This window comes from Trachypithecus francoisi, unplaced genomic scaffold (genome assembly GCF_009764315.1).
Source record: "Trachypithecus francoisi isolate TF-2019V2 unplaced genomic scaffold, Tfra_2.0 Lachesis_group10, whole genome shotgun sequence".
Taxonomy (NCBI): domain Eukaryota; kingdom Metazoa; phylum Chordata; class Mammalia; order Primates; family Cercopithecidae; genus Trachypithecus; species Trachypithecus francoisi.
The window spans coordinates 93,697,282-93,722,456 of record NW_022681455.1 but is presented as its reverse complement, the minus strand read 5'-3'; the positions used below and the strand labels follow the sequence as shown (position 1 = coordinate 93,722,456).

General features: G+C 46.2%; 1 protein-coding gene and 1 pseudogene across 1 annotated transcript in view; one reads left to right on the top strand and one right to left on the bottom strand.

The window, feature by feature from the left end:
- The window catches only part of LOC117087788 (golgin subfamily A member 6-like protein 1), a 66,442-nt gene that overhangs the window by 1,259 nt on the left and 40,008 nt on the right, over positions 1-25,175 (top strand). The window contains 11 exon segments of the mRNA XM_033218411.1: positions 889-945; positions 948-1,019; positions 2,115-2,165; positions 2,254-2,347; positions 2,442-2,548; positions 4,668-4,726; positions 5,057-5,198; positions 5,525-6,064; positions 6,726-6,801; positions 7,237-7,325; positions 7,511-7,649. Of these exon segments, the coding sequence (XP_033074302.1) occupies positions 889-945; positions 948-1,019; positions 2,115-2,165; positions 2,254-2,347; positions 2,442-2,548; positions 4,668-4,726; positions 5,057-5,198; positions 5,525-6,064; positions 6,726-6,801; positions 7,237-7,325; positions 7,511-7,649 (1,426 nt within the window).
- LOC117088800 lies at positions 21,786-21,904 on the bottom strand (annotated as a pseudogene).

Here is a 25,175-nt window from a genome sequence, read left to right as displayed (position 1 = left end):
AAAGCCTACACCTCCCCCATGAGCTCAACACATTGACAGTGTCTCTGGGTGGCAATGGGAGAATGGGTTTGGTTTGATTTTCTCCCAGGCTTCTACTCTCCAGAGGGACTTTAACATCGTTTCTGAGTTCTCCACCTCAGATTTGAATTCTCCATTGTTCTGGGACCAGAGGGCCCCTCAGTCAGTAGTTTCTAGAGTGAGATCTGCTTATCTTCTGTGGAACAGATCTTGGGAAACTGAACTTGACAGCTTGAATCTTCCTCATCTCATCTCAACCTGGGGTACTTTGAGTGTCACAGGATAAATATGGGGCATCTTTCTGAAGCATCAGTTTCCCTTGATTCTATTGAGAGACAAAACATTAATGTACTTAGGGATGACAGTCACATAGATCTATGAGTATACAAGACTTCTCCCTGAAATGAGGGTTGTGTTGTCCTCTTTCTGTTAAATTCTCAGATTTAATAGAAAGGCTGTCTTCTGCCACGAGGATACATTGATGTAAAAGCTTGAGAGGTTTTGGTGCACTTCTTAACACTAACAGACATGTGAGGATATATGACTCTAAACCACACAGCGTACAGATCCTGCCTACTTAATATTTGCCTTTCTACCTCTGCCTCTGATTTTGGTCCCTGGCAGTTGCTGATTTGTGGCAAAATCCTGGAACTCAAAATCAGAAGACTGGGTTTAAGTTCCATTACTGCCTTTTTTTCAGCCGTGGTATCGATCCCTCTCAGTCACTAAGTGATTGTGACAACACTTTCCACAGTTGTTGGTGGCATTCAATCCGATGCTGTATAATAGTATTTTGTATAAACTGTAAAGCAGGATGTGACTGTAGGAGCTTGTAGTTCTCATGAGTATCACTGCTCTTCCTTTACACAGTTGAGAGACTCTCATCCCCACACCAACCCTAGTGTTGGTAAAGGAGCAACCGACACCAAAAAAAAAAGAAAATAAATAATGGCGCTAACCCTGAGACAACCACTTCTGGCAGTTGCCACTCACCTGAGGATGTGGGTCTTGGCTAGCTAGGCTCCTGGGGACAGAGGGCCCAATGGGTGGTGGAGGGTAATTGTTAAGATTGTGGAAGAACTGCCAGGTACTGCTTAAGAATTCTGGGTTTGAATCCTACCTCTCCATCTGCTAGGGATATGATTTAGGGCAAATTGCTTGAGCCCTTTGGGCCTCTCTTTTCACATCTGTAAAGTAGGAGTGGTGTTGTTTTACTTACATTTGTGAAGTTTAAATGAGATTTGTCATTGTTGTTTTTATGTGAATCTCTAGTCCAGGGCCTGCTGTAAACTCTCCTTCTTGGGCTTGCATTTCCTGAAGTAGTTAGAGAGTATCAGAGGTTTCTGTTAGCTCTGAGAGTCTGAGAGTTGAAGGCCCACTAGAATGGAAACCTCAGGGCCAAGGGCTCCTGTCTGCCTTTTCCATCCTATATCCTTGCTGTGAAGAACCATCCCTGGTCGGTATGTGCTCAGTCAGTGTTTGTTGAATGATTGCACCTTTCTACATCACAAGCTGACAGAAGGGTGGGCTTCTCTCACACTCCATCTCTGAAGGTTTATGTGACTGTCTTTTTGAGAGAATCTGGTTTCAGACTTTCAGTTCTGTGGCTGTGGGCAAAACCCAACAAAGACCCAAATCCTTTTTCTTTGGGAGTTGAGGAGAGTTTACCAGTTCATGTTCCCATTGGGTCTGAGAACTTCGCCTTTAAAATCCATTCCTGGCCCCTGCCTACCGCTTCCTGGCCTGGGGAATAGAGTCGAGGGGGCCACCCTCAGTCACCTTCCTTTGACTCTCCCCACAGAAACAATAGAACTGAGCTCAGCTGGAAGAAGTAACGTGATTTCTTTGTTTGCTCATGACATGACTGCTGGGTTTGGGGGGACACTCAGATGTAGAGACCCCAGTCTTGTCCTGCCCACTCCCAGCCTGAGGAAGAAGGCTCACCCCCCAGATTCCACCCGTCCCCACAGAGTCCCTGATAACTTGGTCCCATGGGTGGGCCTGTCCTGGGGCAGTGGTGCCATTCTGGGGGCATGTCTCTTTCCGTACCATCTCTGCCTCCCCCTAGTAAGAGCTCTGTCTTCCTCTTTCTGTAGGAAAAGAAGGCAAGCCACCAACATCAGGAAGCCCTAAGGAGGGAGCTAGAGGTGAGTGGAGGGTGTGAAGTTCCCTCCTGTCCTCCGGAGAATGTTTCTTTGCTTCTCTTTCAGCACTTGCTTGTCTTTTCTCCCAAAGGCCCAGGTTCATACCATACGAATCCTTACATGTCAGAAAAGTGAGCTTCAGACGGCACTCTATTACAGCCAGCATGCTGCCCAGCAGTTGGAAGGTCTGAATCCAGCACCCCGTCATCCTTCAACCTGGCACTTTGACAGGCCTTTGGGGGAGTCCTTTGGGCCGCATCTGAATGTCTCTCATTCCAGGAGAGTCCAGGGATCTGGTCAGCCGCCTGCATGATTCATGGAAGTTTGCAGGAGAGTTAGAGCGGGCTCTCTCTGCTGTCATCACACAGAAGAAGAAGGCAGACAGGGTGAGTCCAACCACCTGCCCCGTCCGTCCCCTGGGACCCTGGCTTCGCAGATGGAGGAGTGAGCCTAAAGGTCCCTTCTGTAGGATGGAGTGCCCTGCCCAGAAGGTAGCATGGCCATTTCTTGCTGCTTTTGTGTGTGGTTGTTAGAGGCAGACTGGGGCTGAGTCAGCTGCTGTGGGTGAGTTGGGGGGTACTTTGGGGAGTGAGCACTGGACATAGAGCTCGGAGGCCAAGTGCCTGCCCTGCCCATACTTGGCTGTGGCCTTGGCCAAGTCCTAAATGGTGGTTAGTGTACTTGTACCATAAAGGTACAGAAGAGTATCTTGAGTATGTTATTATTTGTGTTGAGAGACGGAGCACGCATATGTGTGTGTGTACGTATTATGGTAATATACATAAAACATGTTTGTAAGGATTCATAAAAAACTCAGGAGAGAGGAACAGTGTTGTAGGGGAGATATTTCCCTTCTGTACTTTCTGAGTTTTGGACTATGTGCATGTATCATCCTTTTAAAAAGTCAATAAAAGATTAATTTCCTCCTCCTTGTCTGTGCCCATACCCTCAGTGAAAGAATGGGCTTAGAGAATCAGATATACCTGGGTGTTGAAATCCCAGCTGTAAGTGATCTTAGGCAAGCACTTAACCTTTAATACCCCATGTTTTTCATCTACACAATAGAGGTAATAATGGTAACCGTCTCTGTGGGTAAAAGAGAGATCAGCCTGTTACTGTGTCTATATAGAAAGAAGTAGACATAAGAGACTCCATTTTGTTCTGTATTTGAGATGCTGTTAATCTGTGACTCTACCCCCAACCTTGTCCTTGCAAGAGACATGTGCTGTGGTGACTCAAGGCTTAATGGATTTTTGGCTCTGCAGGATGTGTCTTTGTTAAACAAGTGCCTGAAGGCAGCTTGCTGGTTAAAAATCCTGCCTGTCCCTGGGCAATGGAACATCTCAGTGTAAAATCCGATTGTATGCTCTGTTTACTGAGATAGGAGAAAACCGCCTTACGGCATAAGGTGGGACTTGCTGGCACGATGCTGCTAAGAGGTTCATGGAGATGTTTGCATATGCGTATCAAGGCACAGCATTTTCCTTTGAACTTACCCATGTCACAGAGATCTTTATCCATATGTCTTACTGCTAATTTTCTCCCTAAAACGATCCTATTGTCCTGCCACTCCCTTATCTTTAAGAAGGTAAAGATAATTATCAATAAATACTAAGGGAACTCAGAGACCGGTACCAGCGTGGGTCCTCTGTGTGCTGAGCGCCGGTCCCCTGGGCCCACTTTTTCTTTCTCTATACTTTGTCTCTGTGTCTCATTTCTTTTCTCAAGTCTCTCCTTCCACCTAACGAGAAATGCCCACAGGTGTGGAGGGGCAGGCCACCCCTTCAGTCTCCTATGGAGGTTGTGAGGATTAAATGGGACTGTTAGCGCAGTGCCTGGTGAAGCACTCAGAAAAGGTTCCAACAGTGGTAGCAATAACAGTAATAACAATAGCAATATTATCTGATCTCTCTGGGCCCCTGTTAGCCAGCTATAAATTCAATCTCTTTCCCTGTCTCTTCCACCTTTACTGAGTTCTTTGAAAAACAAATGAGGGCCGGTGCTCTGACTCACGCCTGTAATACCAGCAGTTTGGGAGGCCAAGGCGTGTGTATCACCTGAGGTCAGGAGTTCAAGACTAGACTGACCAATATGGAGAAACCCCATCTCTACTACAAATACAGAATTAGCTGGGTGTGGTGGCACATGACTGTAATCCCAGCTACTTGGGAGGCTGAGGCAGGAGAATTGCTTGAACCCAGGAGGCAGAGGGTGTGGTGAGCCAAGATTGTGCCATTGCACTCCAGCCAGGTCAACAAGAGCGAAACTCTGCCTCAAAAAACAAAAAACAAAAAACAAAAAAACAAAAACAAAAAGAAAAGAAAGAAACAAAACAAAGAAAGAAAAACAAATGAGACCATGGGCTTGGAAATGCCTTGCGAACATGTCAGGTGTGATTGGGAGTGAGGAAGTGTTACTGTGGAGTAGTCACTACAGCTGTTGTTTCTGGTTGGCCAGCTGCTCCTCTGCCTGCTGTGTCCTGACTTCACCTTTCTCTATTTGCAGTACATTGAGGAGTTAACAAAGGAGAGGGACGCCCTGGGTTTGGAGCTATACAGAAACACGCAGGATGGGGGAAGGTGGGATGGGAGGTCTGGAGGCCCTTAGCGTGAGTGGTGTGCTGGGAGGTGGGGGGGTACAGGTGAGCATGGTGAGAGGCTCATACAGGTTTTCATGTGTGTGCAGGGAAGCTCTAGTGCCAGCTGTGCCACTGACTCATGGGTAGCCTCAGGCAACTCATGTCTTCTCTCTGGCCTGCCACCTGGGACTTTTAATTCCTGGGGTCCCTTCCAATGCCACAGTTCTGTGGTTGTGGGGCAAAAGTAGAGGGTTGATCACCAAAGTTGTCCTTTCTGTTCTTCGATCATTCCTTTCTCTACTGCCTCTGGCCATAGCATAACCGATGAGGAGCTGAAGGAGAAAAATGCCCAACTGCAAGAAAAACTTCGACTTGTAGAATCTGAAAAGTCTGAGATCCAGCTCAACGTAAAGGAGCTAAAAAGGAAGCTGGAGAGGGCCAAGCTCCTACTGCCACAGGCGAGTGGCTGCAGCCCTGGGGGTTGTGGGAGCCCCATCCGGCTGGGACCTTGGTCTAGGGATCATGCAGGTTATGGGGAGGTCCAGCCAAGAGCTCAAAAATTTGTGTCCTTGTTCTGATCCTGCATAGAATCCTCTAGAGTGTGCTAAAAATCTACAAATTGGGGTCCTTCCTGGGGAATCAGAATCTCAGAGTTAGGGCTTAAAAAAATATTTTTTGAAGGATTATGGATGAAAACCATTATTTTATAGATTACATTTATATGGCTAGCTCATGAGTCTTCTTCCTTCTGAGGTTCAAACCAACACTTTCACTATTCCAGCAGCAGCTGCAGGCGGATGCTGACTACCTGGCTAAGGAGCTGTAGAGTGTGGCAGCAAAGCTCCAAGCCCGGGTGGAAGAGAACGAGTTGTGGAACCACATGAACCAGCAACAGGAGGAGAAGTTGTGGAGGCAGGAGAAGTTGCAGGAGCTGGAGGAGAAGCTGCGGGAGCAGGAGGAGAAGATGCATGAGCAGGAGGAGAAAATACGGGAGCAGGAGGAGAAGATGTGGAGGCAGGAAGAGAAGATGCATGAGCAGGAGAAGATACAGGAGCAGGAGAAGATGTGGAGGCAGGAGGAGAAGCTGTGGGAGCAGGAGGAGATGATGCAGGAGCAGGAGAAGAAGGAGCAGGAGGAGAAGATGTGGAGGCAGGAGGAGAACCTGTGGGAGCAGGAGGAGAAGATGCGGGAGCAGGAGGAGGAGATGTGGGAGCAGGAGGAGAAGATTCGGGAACAGGAGGAAAAGATGCAGAGGCAGGAGGAGAAGATGTGGGAGCAGGAAGTGAGGCTGCAGGAGCAGGAGGAGAAGATGCAGGAGCAGGAGGTGAAGCTGCAGGAGCTGGATGAGAGGCTGGGGGAGCTGGGGCGGAAGGCTGAGCTCTAGGGGGAGCAGGTGGAGGCATGTGCAAACCATGGAGATCATACAGAACGACCTCACCACAAATTAGCAGATGGTGGTTGTCTCCCTCTGCTTTTCCACCAGTATGTGGCCTACAGTTTGAATGGTGGGAGGTTGGGTGTGAGATTTGAGGCTGGGGAGGGAGGCGTGGGCCTCTAGGCAAGGGAGGCAGTCACTTAGGCCTGGAGGAAGGGGCCAGGGGCCAGGGACCTGGGCAGGCGACAGAGTCCCACAGTGCCCTCGCTACCCTGTTTATGGGCCTAGAATCTGGAAGCCAGCCACTAGCTACCCTGACATCTATCCTGCAGGTAGAGCTGAAGAGCCAAGAGGCTCAGAGTCTGCAGCAGCAGCAGCGAGACCATTACCTGGGTCACCTGCAGCAGTACGTGGCTGGCTATCAGCAGCTGGCCTCTAAGAAGGAGGCACTGCCCAGCAGCAGCAGCAGGAAGCTCAGGGCAAAGTGGTGGCCGAGATGGCCCACCAATAGTTGTAGGAGACCCAGTTGAGGGAGTTGATGAGGGTGGGGCCCCGAGGGCGACAACCTGGCAACCTCCGCGCCTTCTCACTCTCTTTCCTGGCCTCTTAGGAACACCTGGAAGCTGCCATCCAGCAGAACCAGCAGCTGCAGGCCCAGTTGAGCCTCATGGCTCTCACTGGGGAAGGTATGGGAGACCGCTCAGAGGAAGAGGAGAGAGCCCCAGGAAGAAGGGGGGACTGTTAGCAGCGTAGGATTGAGGAGTTGGAAGAGCTCTTTAGAACAGTTGGTCGTTATGCCGACCGGGTATCCTCACTAAGTTCGGCATAGATAAGGTGACCTCCTGGGAGTGGGGACCACCAGGGTTGCCTCTGAATGGGTGAACTGGCCCAGGTCGGAAATGGAGCCTGTCAGAACTCCCGTGTTGATTGGTAGTGGGACTGCACCTGGGCAACACAGGGGGGCGTTGTCTCTTCCAAAAAAGTAAAATAAAGAACAGCTGCTGATTTCCCTCTGGGGAGGGGCTGGCCCAGGGTTGCACAGTGAGGGTGGGGGCAGAGGTGGGCCCACTGTTACCTCCCTTGTTGGGTTGTCTGAGGACCCCTCTGGCAACCCCCTACAGGAGATGGACTGGACAGGGAGGAGGTGGAGGAGGAGGCACCTGGGCCCATGCCAAGCATCCCAGAGGAACTGGAGAGCCAGGAGGCCATGGTGAGCCTGACTCTTCCTGCCCCTCCTTTGCTGCCTGCCTTGGTGGTCCCTCCTAGACCCCTTATGCTCTTGGTTTCCCACCTTCTGATTTCTCTGGACCCTCTAAGACATGCAACACCTCTGCGGGGGTGGGGGTGGAGGTGGGTGCGGGCACGGGCGTGGCAATGGACCACCTTTCCCTCCAGGTGGAGCTGGTGTTTCCGCTTGTGAGTGACCGTAACCAGGGGCATGGCGGATTGCAGGCAGCTGCCCAGAACCCTGCTGATGAGTCCGCACCAGGGACCCCAGGCCCTCAGGAGCTTGGAGCTGCCGACAAGCAGGGTGGTGAGTAGAGCCTTTGGGTGAGGTGGGCAGGTAGGAGCAAGGGAGGGCTTGCACGGTGCTCAGTGCCTTGCCTTTCTCCCTCCAAAGATCTTGACAGCAACCCCTGCATGCCGTTCTTCTACTGAGGAGACCACAAGAAGGCAAAGATCATAAACATCTAAAAGGTGGCAGCAAGGCCTGGAGAAGAGTAAGCTGCCATGTGACTGTTTAGAATATAGTCTGAGCACAAACCTGAAAAAAATAAAAATAAAAATAAAAAGTATTTATTTTAAATTGTGGCAAAATACTGGCTAGGCGCAGGGGCTCACTCCTGTAATCCCAGCAATTTGGGAGGCGGAGGTGAATGGATCACCTGAGGTCAGGGGTTCAAGACCAGCCTGGCCAATACAAAAATTAGCCAGGCGTGGTGGCACATGCCTGTAATCCCAGCTACTTGGGAGGCTGAGGCAGGAGAATCGCTTGAACCTGGGAGGCAGAGGTTACAATGAGCTGAGATCGTGCCACTGCACTCAAACCTGGGTGACAGAGCGAGACTCCGTCTCCAAAAAAAAAAAAAAAGTTTCTTCCTTACATGTATGTTTCTGTTGGTTTTTTTCTTGGTCTTTCTCATTTAGTCCTGTCTTGTCTTATGGCATTTCCTAGTACACTTTTACCTGCCTCCAGAGAGTATTGACTTTGACTTTATGGCACACAATTGGAGTAAGGGCAGATCACCTTCATCTAGTTTGGGACTAAGCTGGTTCAAGGTTTTAGTTTTTGTGATGGGTGGTCTATTTTTTATTCACTTGGACTCCTAGGGGTGGCCCTTCCAGGGTCCCATCTCCTTACTGGGACCCAAATTCTCATTAGGTCATTTCAGCCTGTGAGAGTGCCAAACATTCAGCTAGGCTTTCCAGCCTGTTAACTACAACTTCACACTCACTTTCTCAGCCTCTTAGTCCTCTACTGTTTACCAATCACCAGATGTGGGAAAAGCGCTACAGACTCTCAGGGTCACCTCCTAGGACTGGTCACGCAAGTCCTGGCTGAGGTCTCCAATTACCTTCAAACAATTGTTTTTGCTGGGGCACATTTTTGTCCAGTTTTTCTAACTGCTCTTGTGGGGAGGCTAATCTGTAAAAAGCTACTCTGCCTTTAGTGAAAGTTGAAAACCTTCATCTGTCTTTTTTTTTCTTTTTTTTTTTTTTTGATGGATTCTCGCTCTGTCACCCAGGCTGTAGTGCAGTGGCATGATCTCTGCTCACTGAAACCTCCGCCTCCTAGGTTCAAGCAATTCTCCTGCCTCAGCCTCCTGAGTAGCTGGGATTACAGGCATGTGCCATCATGTCTGGCTAATTTTTATATTTTTAATAGAGACAGGATTTCACCATGTTTTCCAGGCTGGTCTCGAGCTCCTGACTCAAGTGATCTGCCTGCCTCAGCCTCCCAAAGTGCTGGGATTACAGCCGTGAGCCACTGCATCCAGCCCATCTGTCTTTTAAAACATGTTTTTAATTTGAGGCATAATTTATATTCAGTGAAATGCACAGATCTGGTTTACATTTTGATCAGTTTTAACAAATGCATTACCCATGTAACCCACCCCCTTTGAATATATAGAACATTTCTGTCATCCAGAAACTTCTGTGCTTTAATCCTGTCTGGCACTCCCCCAGCAGCTGATGAACGTGCTGAGGACATTGGTACAGGATTCTGGCCTCCCCAAAATAGCTGCTTTGACAAGCCTGCTTGCTTTACCCAGCACTAAATCCCTGCCTGCTCTCTCAAAATTTCCATCTTTAAACTGGTTGTACCTACAACCCTCCCTCATCAAGTCAATAGATAAATAAACCCTGAAAGATAAACACCCCTTCCTGGCCCAGCAGCCCACAGCCTAATATTTACTGTATGCCCACGCTTTCAGAAATGGAACTCGCCTGCTTGTTCACCCTCACTAGGGTGGCAACTGCACAGGATCAGCTGGGCTCACCCATTAAGCAAGAAGCCAATAGCTGGACAGTGACACTCAGACCCCAGCCTGGGTGAGCCTGGCTGAAAGCCCCCTTCTTTCCGGTCCAACTGTGGAGAGAGGGGGTGGAGTACACACAACTCTACTGCCTTCCACATCCTTCAGTTGCACTTCCTCCTGGGAGAGGGAGTCGCTCATTAATTTGGCCAAAGCCTTCTTGGGGTCTGTAGGTTTGACAGGCTGGGTGTGTGCGGGCCCCATGCTAGAGAGAGAGGCTGGTGTGTCAGAAGGCAGCCACCTTGGTGACCTCCTTCCCCCTGCAGGACACAAGCACCCGGCACTCTTCACTTGTGACTGCTCCTCTCAGAGCTGCCTCCAGGGGAGGGCTTCTAGCCCTGTGGGTGAGGACATTGTGTTAGTTTACAGTGGGCCATGGCTCCCTCTGTCATCTCCAACTCAGAGGCAGTAGAGAGAAGATGAGAAATTCCCTGCACCTCCTTCCTCCTCAGCACCCCCACCTCTGCACACGTCCACACATGGAGACCCTGACAATGGTCCCTGGGAGAGCCACCATCTGCGCCTCCTTTCCATGCCTGCAGCAGCCATGCCCACTCTCCACACCCTTACCCACCTGGCTCAGTAGGTGCTGCACTGCCTGTGGTCCCGCCACTACACCTGGGCCTCTGTACCCGTCAGCTCCCCAAGTCTGGTTCTTATTTCCCCCAATAAATAGGGAGCCTGTAAGGTCACCTGCTGAGCAAGCTGGGGGAGAGAGTAGGGGGGGGCTGGGAGGATGAGGAGGAGAAGCTTATGGTTGTGCTGGAGACTCAGCGGAGCAGAGTCTATGCAGGCCCATTGGCTGCCTAGACAGTGGTGATCCCGCTCCCACCCTCGTTTCTTCTTTAACAAAATCATGACCTCATTAAATATTGGACACCTATAAACCTCATGGACCCTCCTCCAGCCTCCCCGCTATGTATTGGTGAGTCTAAGTCAACTCTAGTCATTTCATTCCTCTGGACACTGATTGCTTGGGGCTTGGGCATGAGCTGCCTCTTCACCTGAGCCTGAGCCACAGGTGTCCTCTGCACCTACCAACTGATGCACTGGGCCAGGGAGAGCTCTGTCTAGATGGAGATGAGCTGTGAGGAGCTGGTGGCTGGGCGGATCAGGTTGTTGTAACAGGTTTTGTTCAGAAGGTCGTCCATCAGCTTATGCTTGGCATGGGCCACGTGGCAGTCCCCTGGGTAAACACAGAGACATGCTGGACCCTTGAGCAGCTGTCCCCCACTGCAACTGACAGCTACAAAGTGGGAGCCAGAGGGCCAGGGAGCACAGGCACCCTGAGGGCTGGCTGAAGCAGTGAAGGCGCTGGCAGGCCTGGCTCTCCCTGGGGACTTCAAATGACATTCATGACAGAGCTCAGCTACCTCCTCCCATGCCACACCTCTTCCTCCTCCTCCTCCCTCGATCAATGAACAGCATCCCATGCTCTACACATCTGATACAAAACTGGGTGTCTCTTCCAGACTCCTCCCTTGGTTCATCCAAGTGGCCACCAAGTCCTGTCTGTCCTCCCATCTCCACGGCTACAGCCATGTCCCTGCCTCCCCCTCCCTGCCCACCTTCTGTTCTCTCCACCCACACTCCGCCCCTGCCATCCATGTGCCATGCAGTGGCGGACTGGTCTTTCTTTTTTTTTTTTATTTTGAGACAGAGTCTCACTCTGTTGCCCAGGCTGGAGTGCAGTGGCCAGATCTCAGCTAACTGCAAGCTCTGCCTCCCGGGTTTATGCCATTCTCCTGCCTCAGCCTCCCGAGTAGCTGGGACTACAGGCGCCCGCCACCTCGCCTGGCTAGATTTTTTGTATTTTTTTGTAGAGATGGGGTTTCACCGTGTTAGCCAGGATGGTCTTGATCTCCTGACCTCATGATCCGCCCGTCTTGGCCTCCCAAAGTGCTGGGATTACAGGCTTGAGCCACCGCGCCCAGCCTCAGACTGGTCTTTCTACAGCACACTGGACTAGGGCCCTTCCCTGCCCACAGCTCTCAGAGCTGGAGGTGGAGTTGAAACTCATGGTTTGGCATTCAGAGCTCTTTCCCCCTCGGCACTGGCTCATCCAGAGTGCTCACAGTGCGGGGCAGGAGCCCCTGACTCAAATGTGGGTTTGGTGCACAACTGGGTCTGAGGTGGTGCTTTGCCTAAGAGACAGGGCCGAGATGGGGGGATTTTCTGGGTTCGGAGTTAGACCTACAGAGTGCAAGGTTTCTCTGAGGCACCAAATAGAGGGCTCCAACTGGCAGCTGGCTCCTGGTCTGGAGCTTCAAGAAGAGCTCTCAGCGCAGAACCACATTCAATAGCCAGCTTCAATGCAGCTTCCAGCAGGGAGCCCCTGGAGCTTCTACAACCTCAGATCTTCCCCTCTACATACCCCAGATCTCTTGCCAAGTGGCGTTTGGGTCTTCATGTCATCTCCCTCCCATGTCTGGGAGTAAAGGTGAGGTGCAGGGACTTGAGCTTGTGTACTGTGGTGTCTTAACGGAGAATGTGTCAAGTAGAGTGGAGGCGGCTTGGAAAGAGGGAGACTCAGAGGACAGTGAAGGACATGTGACCAGGCGAGCCTGGGAGCAGGAAAAGAGATGAGAGTGAGCAGAGGAAACTGCTGGGGCAGGGGAGCAGATGTGTCCCTACAAAGGACACAAACTCATCCTTTTTTATGGCTGCATAGTATTCCATGGTGTATATGTGCCACATTTTCTTAATCCAGTCTGTCACTTATGGACATTTGGGTTGATTCCAAATCTTTGCTATTGTGAATAGTGCTGCAATAAACATACGTGTGCATGTATCTTTATAGCAGCATGACTTATAATCCTTTGGGTATATCCCCAGTAATGGGATGACTGGGTCAAATGGTATTTCTAGTTCTAGATCCTTGAGGAATCACCACACTGTTTTCCACAATGGTTGAACAGTCCCACCAACAGTGTAAAATTGTTCCTATGTCTCCATATCCTCTCCAGCACCTGTTGTTTCCTGATTTTTTAGTGACTGCCATTCTAACTGGTGTGAGATGTTATCTCATTGTGGTTTTGATTTGCATTTCTCTGATGGCGAGTGATGATGAGCATTTTTCATGTGTCTGTTGGCTGTATGAATGTCTTCTTTTGAGAAGTGTCTGTTCATATCATTTGCCCACTTTTTGATGGGGTTGTTTTTTTCTTGTAAATTTGATTGAGTTCTTTTTTTTTTTTTTTTTTTGAGACGGAGTCTGGCTGTGTCGCCCAGGCTGGAGTGCAGTGGTGCCATCTCAGCTCACTGCAAGCTCCGCCTCCCAGGTTCATGCCATTCTCCCGCCTCAGCCTCCGAGTAGCTGGGACTACAGGTGCCCACCACCACGCCCGGCTAATTTTTTGTATTTTTAGTAGAGACGGGGTTTCACTGTATTAGCCAAGATGGTCTTGATCTCCTGACCTTGTGATCCGCCTGCCTCGGCCTCCCAAAGTGCTGGGATTACAGGCTTGAGCCACCGCACCCGGCCTTGATTGAGTTCTTTATAGGTTCTGGATATTAGCCCTTTGTCAGATGAGTAGATTGCAGAAATGTTCTCCCATTCTGTAGGTTGCCTGTTCACTCTGATGGTAGTTTCTTTTGGTGTGCAGAAGCTCTTTAGTTTAATTAGATCCCATTTGTCAATTTTGGCTTTTGTTGCCATTGCTTTTGGTGTTTTAGACATGAGGTCCTTGCCCATGCTTATGTCCTGAATGGTATTCACTGGGTTTTCTTCTAGGGGTTTTTATGGTTTTAGGTCTAACATTTAAGTCTCTAATCCATCTTGAATTAATTTTTGTATAAGGACTAAGGAAAGGATCCAGTTTCAGCTTTCTACTTATGGCTAGCCAATTTTCCCAGCACCATTTATTAAATAGGGAATCCTTTCCCCATTTCTTGTTTTTGTCAGATTTGTCAAAGATCAGATGGCTGTAGATGTATGGTATTATTTCTGAGGGGTCTGTTCTGTTCCATTGGTCTATATCTCTGTTTTGGTACCAGTACCATCCTGTTTTGGTTACTGTAGCCTTGTAGTATAGTTTGAAGTCAGGTAGCTTGATGCCTCCAGCTTTGTTCTTTTGGCTTAGGATTGTCTTGACAATGCGGGCTCTTTTTTGGTTCCATATGAACTTTAAAGCAGTTTTTTCCAATACTGTGAAGAAACTCATTGGTAGTTTAATGGGGATGGCATTGAATCTATAAATTACCTTAGGCAGTATGGCCATTTTCACAATATTGATTTTTCCTATCCATGAGCATGGTATGTTCTTCCATTTGTTTGTGCCCTTTTTTATTTCACTAAGCAGTGGTTTGTAGTTCTCCTTGAACAGGTCCTTCAAATCCCTTGTAAGTTGGATTCCTAGGTATTTTATTCTCTTTGAAGCTATTGTGAATGGGAGTTCATTCATGATATGACTCTCTGTTTGTCTGTTACTGGTGTATAAGAATGCTTGTGATTTTTGCACATTGATTTTGTATCCTGAGACTTTGCTGAAGTTGCTTATCAGCTTAAGGAGATTTGGGGCTGAGACGATGGCATTTTCTAAGTATACAATCATGTCATCTGCAAACAGGGACAATTTGACTTCTTCTTTTTTTTTTTTTTGAGACGGAGTCTTGCTCTGTCACCCAGGCTGGAGTGCAGTGGCCGGATCTCAGCTCACTGCATGCTCTGCCTCCCAGGTTTACGCCCTTCTCCTGCCTCAGCCTCCCAAGTAGCTGGGACTACAGGCGCCCGCCACCTCGCCCGGCTAGTTTTTTGTATTTTTTAGTAGAGACGGGGTTTCACCGTGTTAGCCAGGATAGTCTCGATCTCCTGACCTCTTGATCCGCCCGTCTCGGCCTCCCAAAGTGCTGGGATTACAGGCTTGAGCCACCGCGCCCGGCCGACTTCTTCTTTTCCTAACTGAATACCCTTTATTTCTTTCTCTTTCCTGATTACCCTAGCCAGAACTTCCAACACTATGTTGAATAGGAGTGGTGAGAGAGGGCATCCCTGTCTTGTGCCAGTTTTCAAAGGGAATTTTTCCAGTTTTTGCCCATTCAGTATGATATTGGCTGTGGGTTTGTCATAAATAGCTTTTATTATTTTGAGATACGTTCCATCAATACTGAATTTATTGAGAGTTTTTAGCATGAAGGGCTGTTGAATTTTGTCAAAGGCCTTTTCTGCATCTATTGAGATAATCATGTGGTTTTTGTCTTTGGTTCTGTTTATATGCTGGATTACGTTTATTGATTTGCGAATGTTGAACCAGCCTTGCATCCCAGGGATGAAGCCCACTTGATCATAATGGATAAGCTTTTTGATGTGCTGCTGGATTTGGTTTGCCAGTATTTTATCGAGGATTTTTGTATCGATTTTCATCAGGGATATTGGTCTAAAATTCTCTTCTTTTGTTGTATCTCTGTCAGGCTTTGGTATCAGGATGATGTTGGCCTTGTAAAATGAGTTAGGGAGGATTCCCTCTTTTCTTTTTCTATTGATTGGAATAGTTTCAGAAGGAATGGTACCAACTCCTCATTGTACCTCTGGTAGAATTTGGCTGTGAATCCTTCTGGTCCTGGACTTTTTTTGGTTGGTAGGCTATTAATTATTGCCTCAATTTCAGAGCCTGCTATTGGTCTATTCAGGGATTCAACTTCTTCCTGGTTTAGTCTTGGGAGAGTGTAAGTGTCCAGGAAATTATCCATTTCTTCTAGGTTTTCTAGTTTATTTGCGTAGAGGTGTTTATAGTATTCTCTGATGGTAGTTTGTATTTCTGTGGGGTCGGTGGTGATATCCCCTTTATCATTTTTTATTGCGTCTATTTGATTCTTCTCTCTTTTCTTCTTTATTAGTCTTGCTAGCAGTCTATCAATTTTGTTGATCTTTTCAAAAAACCAGCTCTTGGATTCATTGATTTTTTGGAGGGTTTTTTGTGTCTCTATCTCTTTCAGTTCTGTTCTGATCTTAGTTATTTCTTGCCTTCTGCTAGCTTTTGAATGTGTTTGCTCTTGCTTCTCTAGTTCTTTTAGTTGTGATGTTAGAGTGTCAATTTTAGATCTTTCCTGCTTTCTCTTGTGGGCATCTAGTGCTATAAATTTCCCCCTACACACTGCTTTAAATGTGTCCCAGAGATTCTGGTATGTTGTATCTTTGTTCTCATTGGTTTCAAAGAACATCTTTATTTCTGCCTTCATTTCGTTATGTACCCAGTAGTCATTCAGGAGCAGGTTGTTCATTTTCCACGTAGTTGAGTGGTTTTGATTGAGTTTCTTAGTCCTGAGTTCTAGTTTGATTGCACTGTGGTCTGAGAGACAGTTTGTTTTACATTTGCTGAGGAGTGCTTTACTTCCAACTATGTGGTCAGTTTTGGAATAAGTGCGATGTGGTGCTGAGAAGAATGTGTATTGTGTTGATTTGGGGTGGAGAGTTCTGTAGATGTCTATTAGGTCTGCTTGGTGCAGAGTTGAGTTCAATTCCTGGATATCCTTTTTAACTTTCTGTCTCCCATTATTATTGTATGGGAGTCTAAGTCTTATTACTGTATTAACTTAAAGTCTCCATTATTATTGTATGGGAGTCTAAGTCTCTTTGTAAGTCTCTAAGGACTTGCTTTTTGAATCTGGGTGCTCCTGTATTGGGTGCATATATATTTAGTATAGTTAGCTCTTCCTGATGAATTGATCTCTTTACCATTATGTAATGGCCTTCTTTGTCTCTTTTGATCTTTGATGGTTTAAAGTCTGTTTTATCAGAGGCTAGGATTGCAACCCCTGCTTTTTTTTGTTTTCCATTTGCTTGGTAGATCTTCCTCCATCCCTTTATTTCGAGCCTGTGTGTGTCTCTGCATGTGAGATGGGTCTCCTGAATACAGCAAACTGACAGGTCTTGACTCTGTATCCAATTTACCAGTCTGTGTCTTTTAATTGGACCATTTAGTCCATTTACATTTAAGGTTAATATTGTTATGTGTGAACTTGATCCTGTCATTATGATATTAGCTGGTTATTTTGCTCACTAGTTGATGCAGTTTCTTCCTAGCATCGATGGACTTTACATTTTGGCATGTTTTTGCAATGGCTGGTACCTGTTGTTCCTTTCATGTTTAGTGCTTCCTTCAGGATCTCTTGTAGGGCAGGCCTGGTGGTGGCAAAATCTCTAAGCATTTGCTTGTCTGTAAAGGATTTTATTTCTCCTTCACTTAGGAAACTTGGTTTGGCTGGATATGAAATTCTGGGTTTAAAATTCTTTTCTTTAAGAATGTTGAATATTGGTCCCCACTCTCTTCTGGCTTGGAGAGTTTCTGCCGAGAGATCTGTTGTTAGTCTGATGGGCTTCTCTTTGTGGATAATCTGACCTTTCTCTCTGGCTGCCCTTAAGATTTTTTCCTTCATTTCAACTTTGGTGAGTCTCACAATTATGTGTCTTGGAGTTGGTCTTCTCGAGGAGTATCTTTGTGGCATTCTCTGTGTTTCCTGAATTTGAATGTTGGCCTCCCTTACTAGATTGGGGAAGTTCTCCTGGATAATATCCTGCAGAGTGTTTTCCAACTTGGTTCCATTTTCCCCATCACTTTCAGACACACCAATCAGACGTAGATTTGGTCTTTTCACATAATCCCATGTTTCTTGGAGGTTTTGTTCATTTCTTTTTGCTCTTTTTTCTCTGCACTTCTCTTTTTGCTTCATTTCATGCATTTGATCTTCAATCGCTGATACTCTTTCTTCCAGTTGATCAAGTCAGTTACTGAAGCTTGTGCATTTGTCACATAGTTCTCGTGTTATGGTTTTCATCTCTATCAGTTCTTTTAAGGTCTTCTCTGCATTGATCATTCTAGTTACCCATTCATTCATTCTTTTTTCAAGGTTTTTAGTTTTTTTGTGCTGGTTACGTAGTTCCTCCTTTAGCTCTGAGAAGTTTGATCAGCGGAAGCCTTCTTCTCTCAACTCGTCAAAGTCATTCTCCGTCCAGCTTTGTTCCGTTGCTGGCGATGAGCTGCATTCCTTTGGAGGGGGAGATGCGCTGTGATTTTTTGAATTTCCAGCTTTTCTGCCCTGCCTTTTCCCCATCTTTGTGGTTTTATCTGCCTTTGATCTTTGATGATGGTGACGTACTGATGGGGTTTTGGTGTGGGTGTCCTTTCTGTTTGTTAGTTTTCCTTGTAACAGTCAGGACCCTCAGCTATAAGTCTGTTGGAGTTTGCCTGAGGTCCACTCCAGATCCTGTTTGCCTAGGTATCAGCAACAGAGGCTGCAGAAGATAGAATATTGCTGAACAGCGAGTTTTGCTGTCTGATTCTTGCTCTGGAAGCTTTGTCTCAGGGGTGTACCCCACCATGTGAGGTGTGAGGTGCCGGTCTGCACCTAGTGGGGGATGTCTCCCAGTTAGGCTACTCAAGGGTCAGGGACCCACTTGAGCAGGCAGTCTGTCTGTTCTCAGATCTCAACCTCTGTGCTGAGAGAATCACTGCTCTCTTCAAAGCTGTCAGACAGGGACATTTACATCTGCAGAGGTTTCTGCTGTCTGACACGCCCCAGTGAGATGAACCTGGTACCTCAGTTGAAAATGCAGAAATCACCCGTCTTCTGTGTCACTCACGCTGGGAGCTGGAGGCTGGAGCTATTCCTATTCGGTCATCTTGGGCGTGACCCCCGGCTAATTCTTAATAAAGTTTTATTGTAGAGATGAGGTCTCACTCTATTGCTCAGTCTGGTTTTGAACTCCTGGGTTCAAGAGCTCCTCCAACCTCAGCTTCCCAAAGTGCTGAGATTACAAGCATGAGCTGGGACTTAACTTTTCAAAAGTCTTTCATCAGTTATCGCTTGTCTATTTTCTGTTCAGTTTCTGACATTCTTTTTCTTTTTTTGAGAGACATAGTCTCACTCTGCTGCCCAGGCTGGAGTGTGCAGTGTGGCACAACCACAGTTCACTGTAGCCTCATCCTGCCGAGGCTCAGGTGATCCTCCTGCCTCAGCCCTCCAAGTAGCTTGGGACAACAGGTGTGTGCCACCACACCCAGCTAATTTTTGTATTTTTGTATTTTTTTTTTTTTTTGTAGAGACAGGGTTTCACTATGTTGCCCAGGCTGGTCTGGAATTCCTGGGCTCAAGTGATTCACCCACCTTGGCTTCCCAAAGTGCTGGGATTACAGGTGTGAGCCACCGTGACTGGCCTCAGTTTCTGACATTCTGTAATTTTCTTTCTCTTGTTCTCCTTGTACATATGGTTTACCCTTAAAAAAAAAAAATTCCCTTTGCAGCAATTTAGTGAAATTTGTGAGCATGCAAAATTACATGCATATGAGCAATCCACCTCCTTAATCCAAAAAATAGAAGTACAGAACTAGCAGGACTTGTTGATGGCTTGGATATGAGGAGTGAGAGAGGCCCAAGGGTGATGAGGATGTTAGGTCTCACTAACTGAAATATGGGGGGCAGTAATCAAGAGGCTAGTTCTGAGCCCGTGAAATTCAAGATATCTTTTGGACATCTTAATGGAGATGTCAGGTAATAAATTCAATGTACTAGTCTGGAGTTGAGATGGAGGTCCAGGATGAGACATACCTTTCGGAGTGTCCTTGTATAGATGGATTTAATACTAAAGACTGGATGAGATCACCTTGGGAGTGAATGCACAGAGGAAGGAAGGAGGGTCCAGAACTCTTTCTTTTCCTCTTATTCCCTGGGATTGCTCTTAGTGGCAGAAGCTGCTACTGTCTAAGACTCATTGGGTAGCAAAATGGGTACACAGAAGGGACAGAGGTGTCTTTACCTCAGTAGGTGCTCCGTGGACACCAGGAGTGTGATGGAGCTATGATGTTGGAAAGTGTGAGTTTTTATTAAGACTAGAGTTTAATTTTTTTTTTTTTTTTAAAGACAGAGTCTTGCTCTGCCAGGCTGGAGTGCAGTGGTGTGATCTTGGCTCACTGCAACCTTCAGTTCCTGGGTTCAAGCAATTCTTGTGCGTCAGCCTCCCGAGTAGCTGGGATTACAGGTGCGTGCCACCATGCCTCGCTCATTTTTGTATTTTTTTTTTTTTTATAGAGGCAGGGTTTCACCATGTTGGCCAGGCTGGTCTTGAACTCCTGACCTCAAGTGATCCGTCTGCCTCGGCCTCCCAAAGTGCTGGGGTTGCAGGTGTGAGCCACCATGCTTGGCCGAGTTTAACATTTTTTACCTTGAGTTGGTAGGTTTTATAGGTTTTAGTTTTGTTAACTTATTAAAACAACCTTTTTGGAGATATAATCCATGTACCATACAATTCACTCATTTAAAATGTACAATTCAAGGCCAAGTGCGTTGGCTCATGCCTGTAATCTCAACATTTTGGGAGACTGAGGTAGAAGGATTGCTTGAGCCCAGGAGTTCAAGGTTACAGTGAGTGACAGCACAACTGCGCTCCAGCCTGGGTGACAGAATGGGTCCCTGTCTCTACAAGAAAAAAAAGGAAATCTGTAACCATTAGCAGTTACATGTGAATGTCCCCAGTCTTAGACAATCACTAATCTCCTTTCCATCTTTATAGATTCACCTATTACAGACAGTTTATGTAAATGGAATCATATGTGATCTTTTGCGACTGACCCTGAAATAGACCCCCAAGTTCAGGCTCGTCTGCCTGGAGTGCAGTTGATGCCAAACACTGACACACAGGTGCTTGGAGAGAGAGAAAGATTTGTTTGATTTGGCTAAAGCAAGAAGGTGGAAAAGCAAACTCTCTCAATTCTGTCTATCAAGAATGAAAAGCAGGTAGTTTTTATGTGGCTAGAGAGTAAGGTAGGGGGAGTTTCAAGGAACTGAGGGGGAAAAGTCTGCGTTTCTTCAGCCTCAGATAACACCTTGAATAAGCAGATTTCTGGGTTGCAGCAGCCGGTTACAACATCCTTAAAGGACATTCATTCCTTCTGCAAAATAAAATAAAATACTTTCAAGTTTAATTTTAGATTCAGGGGATACATGTGCAGGCTTGTTACATGAGTATATTGCATGATACTGAGGTTTAGGGTATGAATGATCCTGTCACCCAGGTACCGAGCATAGTACTCAGTAGTTTTTCAACTCCTGTCTCCTTTCCTCCCTCCCCACTTAGAAGCCCCAGTGTTGCCATCTTTATGTTCATTTTGTTGCCATCTTTATGTTCACGAGTGCCCAATGTTTAGCACCCACTTATAATTGAGAACATGCAGTATTTTCTCTTTCTGCATTGATTCACTTACCATAATGGCCTCCACCTGCATCCATGTTGCAGTAAAGGACATGATTTTGTTCTTTCTTTTGTTTTTTCTTTTTTCTTTTCTTTTTTCAGGGGGAGGATGGAGTCTAGCTGTGTCACCCAAGCTGGAGTGCAATGGTGCGATCTTGGCTCACTGCAACCAGGTTCAGGTGATTCTCGTGCCTCAGCCTCCCGGGTAGCTGGGATTACAGGTGCCCGCCACCACACCTGGCTAATTTATGTATTTTTAGTAGAGACAGAGTTTCACCATGTTTGCCAGGCTGGTCTCAAACTCCTGACCTCAGGTGATCTGCCGGCCTCAGCCTCCCGAAGTACTGAGATTACAGGCGTGAGCCACGGCGCCTGCCCCTTTCTTCTGAAAAATTTTTTCATGACCCTGATGTTATCTTCTGCTTGACAAAGAAACAGCACATCGGCAGTTTATATTATAATTATATTGTGGGAACAAGGGATGCTGGCTTTTGGGTAAGCAAGCAAGGGCCTATGAGAATTTTCATTATTTCAGTCACTAAAAATGTTGGGGTGCTGAAATTTCAAGGGGCTCTGTTTCAACTTTTTTCACTTAGAATAATGTTTTCAACGTTTATCTCTGTTGCAACATATGTCAGTCCCTCCTTCCTTTTTATGGTTAAATATTCCATTGTATGGATAGACCACACATCTCATTTATTCATCTGTTGATGGACATGTGGGTTGTTTCTACTTTTGGGCTATTCTGAGTAATACCGCTACAAATATTTGTCTACAAGTTTTCATGTGAACATGGTTTCATTTCTTTCAGTACATACTAGGAATAGAATTGCTGAGCCATAGGTGACAACACCATGGTTAATAGTTTGAGGAATCACAAAACTGTTTTCCAAACGGAAAACAGTTCCCTTTGTCTCTTCTGTTTCTTTTTGTCTTTTTTTTTCCTTTAAGCCTGCAGCACCTGGTATTCCCAGGCAGTCTTCCATCCAAGTACTAACCAGGCCCCACCCTGCTTAGCTTCTGAGATCAGATGAGATCCGGCATGTTCAGGGTGGTATAGCCATAGACTGGGGCCATGCCTTTGTACGTTCCCTCCTGCAGTGTGAGAACTGTAATTTGTCCACTTTCTCACTAATACTTGTTAGTGTCTCTTTAACTCTGGCCATCCTAAGGGGTGTGAAGTGGTATCTCATTTTAGTTTTTTTTGCATTCACATAATGGCCAATAATGTTGAGGATCTTTTCATGTGCATATTGGCTATTTGTATATCTTTGGAGAAATGTCTGTTCAAATCCATTGCTCCATTTACAATTGAGTTTTTATCTTTATTTTTGAGTTGTAAGAGTTCTTTATATGTTCTGGATACAAGTTACTTATCAGATACATGATTTACAGATATTTTCTCTAGTTCTGTGGGTTGTTTGTTCTCTTTCTTTTTACTTATTATTATTTTTGTAGATTTGGAGTCTCTCTCTGTTGCCCAGGCTGGTCTTGAACTTCTGGCTCAAGCAAATTTTCCTGCCTTGGCCTCCTAAAGTACTGGGATTACAGGCATGTGCCACCGCATCAGCCTTCTCTTTCTTGAAGGTGCCTTTTGAAGCACTAAATATATTAATTTTGATGTTTAATTTATTTTTTCTTTTATTGCTTGTGCTTTTAATGTCAAGTCTAAGAAGCTTTTGCATAATTCAAGGTCACAAAGATTATTCCTATGCTTTCTTCTAAGAGTTTTTTTTGTGTGTGTGTGTGAGCTGGAGTCTCACTCTGTCGCCCAGGCTGGAGTGCAGTGGCTCGAGATCGGCTCACTGCAAGCTCCACCTCCCGGGTTCACACCATTCTCCTGCCTCAGTCTGCCGAGTAGCTGGGACTACAGGTGCCCGCCACAACGACTGGCTAATTTCTTTTTGTATTATTAGTAGACAGGTTTTCACCACGTTAGCCAGGATGGTCTCGATTTCCTGACCTCGTGATCCGCCTGCCTTGGCCTCCCAAAGTGCTGGGATTACAGGCGTGAGCCACCACGCCCAGCCTCTTCCCATTGAATCTTCTTGGCACTCCTTTCAAAGATTAACTGCCCATTCAAATGGTACAAAGTTTCAGTTATGCAGGATGAATAAGTTGTGGAGATCAAATGTACAACGTAATAACTACAGTCAGTAATCCTATACTGAATATTTGAAATTTGTTGAGAGTAAATCTTAAGCGTTAACACACACACATAGTAACTATGTTAGATGGATATGTTAGCTTGCTTGATTGTGGCAATCATTTCACAGCACATATTCAAAACAACATGATCAGCTGGATGTGGTGGTTCACGCCTGTAATCCCAGAGCTTTGGAAGGCTGAGGAAGAGGATTGCTTGAAGCCAGGAGTACAAGACCAGCCTGGGCAACACAGCAAGAACCAAGACCTCGTCTCTAATATATATATACACACACACACACACACACACACACATACACACACACACACACACACAATTTTTTAATTAGGCAGACATGGTGTTGCATGTATGCAGTACTAGCTACTTCGGAGGCTGAAGAAGAATTGCTTGAGCCCAGGAATTTGAGGCTGCCGTGAAGTATGATTGCATTACTGCACTCCAGTCTGGGTGAGAGTGAGACTCTGTCTCAAAAAAAAAAAAAAATCAAAAAAGACACGACATCCACTTTTTTTTTTTTTTTTTTTTTTTGAGACAGAGTCTGGCTCTGTCGCCCAGGCTGGAGTGCAGTGGCGTGATCTTGGCTCACTTCAAGCTTCGCCTCCTGGGTTCATGCCATTCTCCTGCCTCAGCCTCCCGAGTAGCTGGGACTACAAGTAGCTGGGACCACAGGCGCCTGCCACCACACCCGGCTAATTTTTTGTATTTTTACTAGAGATGGGGTTTCACTGTGTTAGCCAGGATGGTCTCCATCTCCTGATCTCGTGATCCACCCACCTTAGCCTCCCAAAGTGCTGGAATTATAGGCGTGAGCCACCGTTGCCCGGCCATTCACTTTTAAATATATACAATTTTTATTTGTCAATTATACCTCAGTAAAGCTGGAAGAAAAATCAACCAACCATAAATGTGAAGGGTTTATTTCTAAACTCTTATTTCTGTTCCATTAATCCATTTGTTTATATCAATTACCACACCATACTGTCCTGATTACTGTGTCTTTGCAGTAAGTTTTTTTTTTTTATTATACTTTAAGTTCTAGGGTACATGTGCATAACGTGCAGGTTTGTTACATATGTATACTTGTGCCATGTTGGTGTGCTGCACCCATCAACTCGTCAGCACCCATCAATTCGTCATTTATATCAGGTATAACTCCCAATGCAATCCCTCCCCCCTCCCCCCTCCCCATGATAGGCCCCGATGTGTGATGTTCCCCAAGTGATGTCATTGTTCAGTTCCCACCTATGAGTGAGAACATGCGGTGTTTGGTTTTCTGTTCTTGTGATAATTTGCTAAGAATGATGGTTTCCAGCTGCATCTATGTCCCTACAAAGGATGCAAACTCATCCTTTTTTATGGCTGCATAATATTCCATGGTGTATATGTGCCACATTTTCTTAATCCAGTCTGTCACAGATGGACATTTGGGTTGATTCCAAGTCTTTGCTATTGTGAATAGTGCCGCAATAAACATACGTGTGCATGTGTCTTTATAGCAGCATGATTTATAATCCTTTGGGTATATACCCAGTAGTGGGATGGCTGGGTCATATGGTACATCTAGTTCTAGATCCTTGAGGAATCGCCATACTGTTTTCCATAATGGTTGAACTAGTTTACAATCCCACCAACAGTGTAAAAGTGTTCCTATTTCTCCACATCCTCTCCAGCACCTGTTGTTTCCTGACTTTTTAATGATTGCCATTCTAACTGGTGTGAGATGGTATCTCATTGTGGTTTTGATTTGCATCTCTCTGATGGCCAGTGATGATGAGCATTTTTTCATGTGTCTGTTGGCTGTATGAATGTCTTCTTTTGAGAAATGTCTGTTCATATCCTTTGCCCACTTTTTGATTGGGTTGTTTGTTTTTTTCTTGTAAATTTGTTTGAGTTCTTTCTAGATTCTGGATATTAGCCCTTTGTCAGATGAGTAGGTTGCAAAAATTTTCTCCCATTCGGCAGGTTGCCTGTTCACTCTGATGGTAGTTTCTTTTGGTGTGCAGAAGCTCTTTAGTTTAATTAGATCCCATTTGTCAATTTTGGCTTTTGTTGCCATTGCTTTTGGTGTTTTAGACATGAAGTCCTTGCCCATGCCTATGTCCTGAATGGTACTACCTAGGTTTTCTTCTAGGGTTTTTATGGTATTAGGTCTAACATTTAAGTCTCTAATCC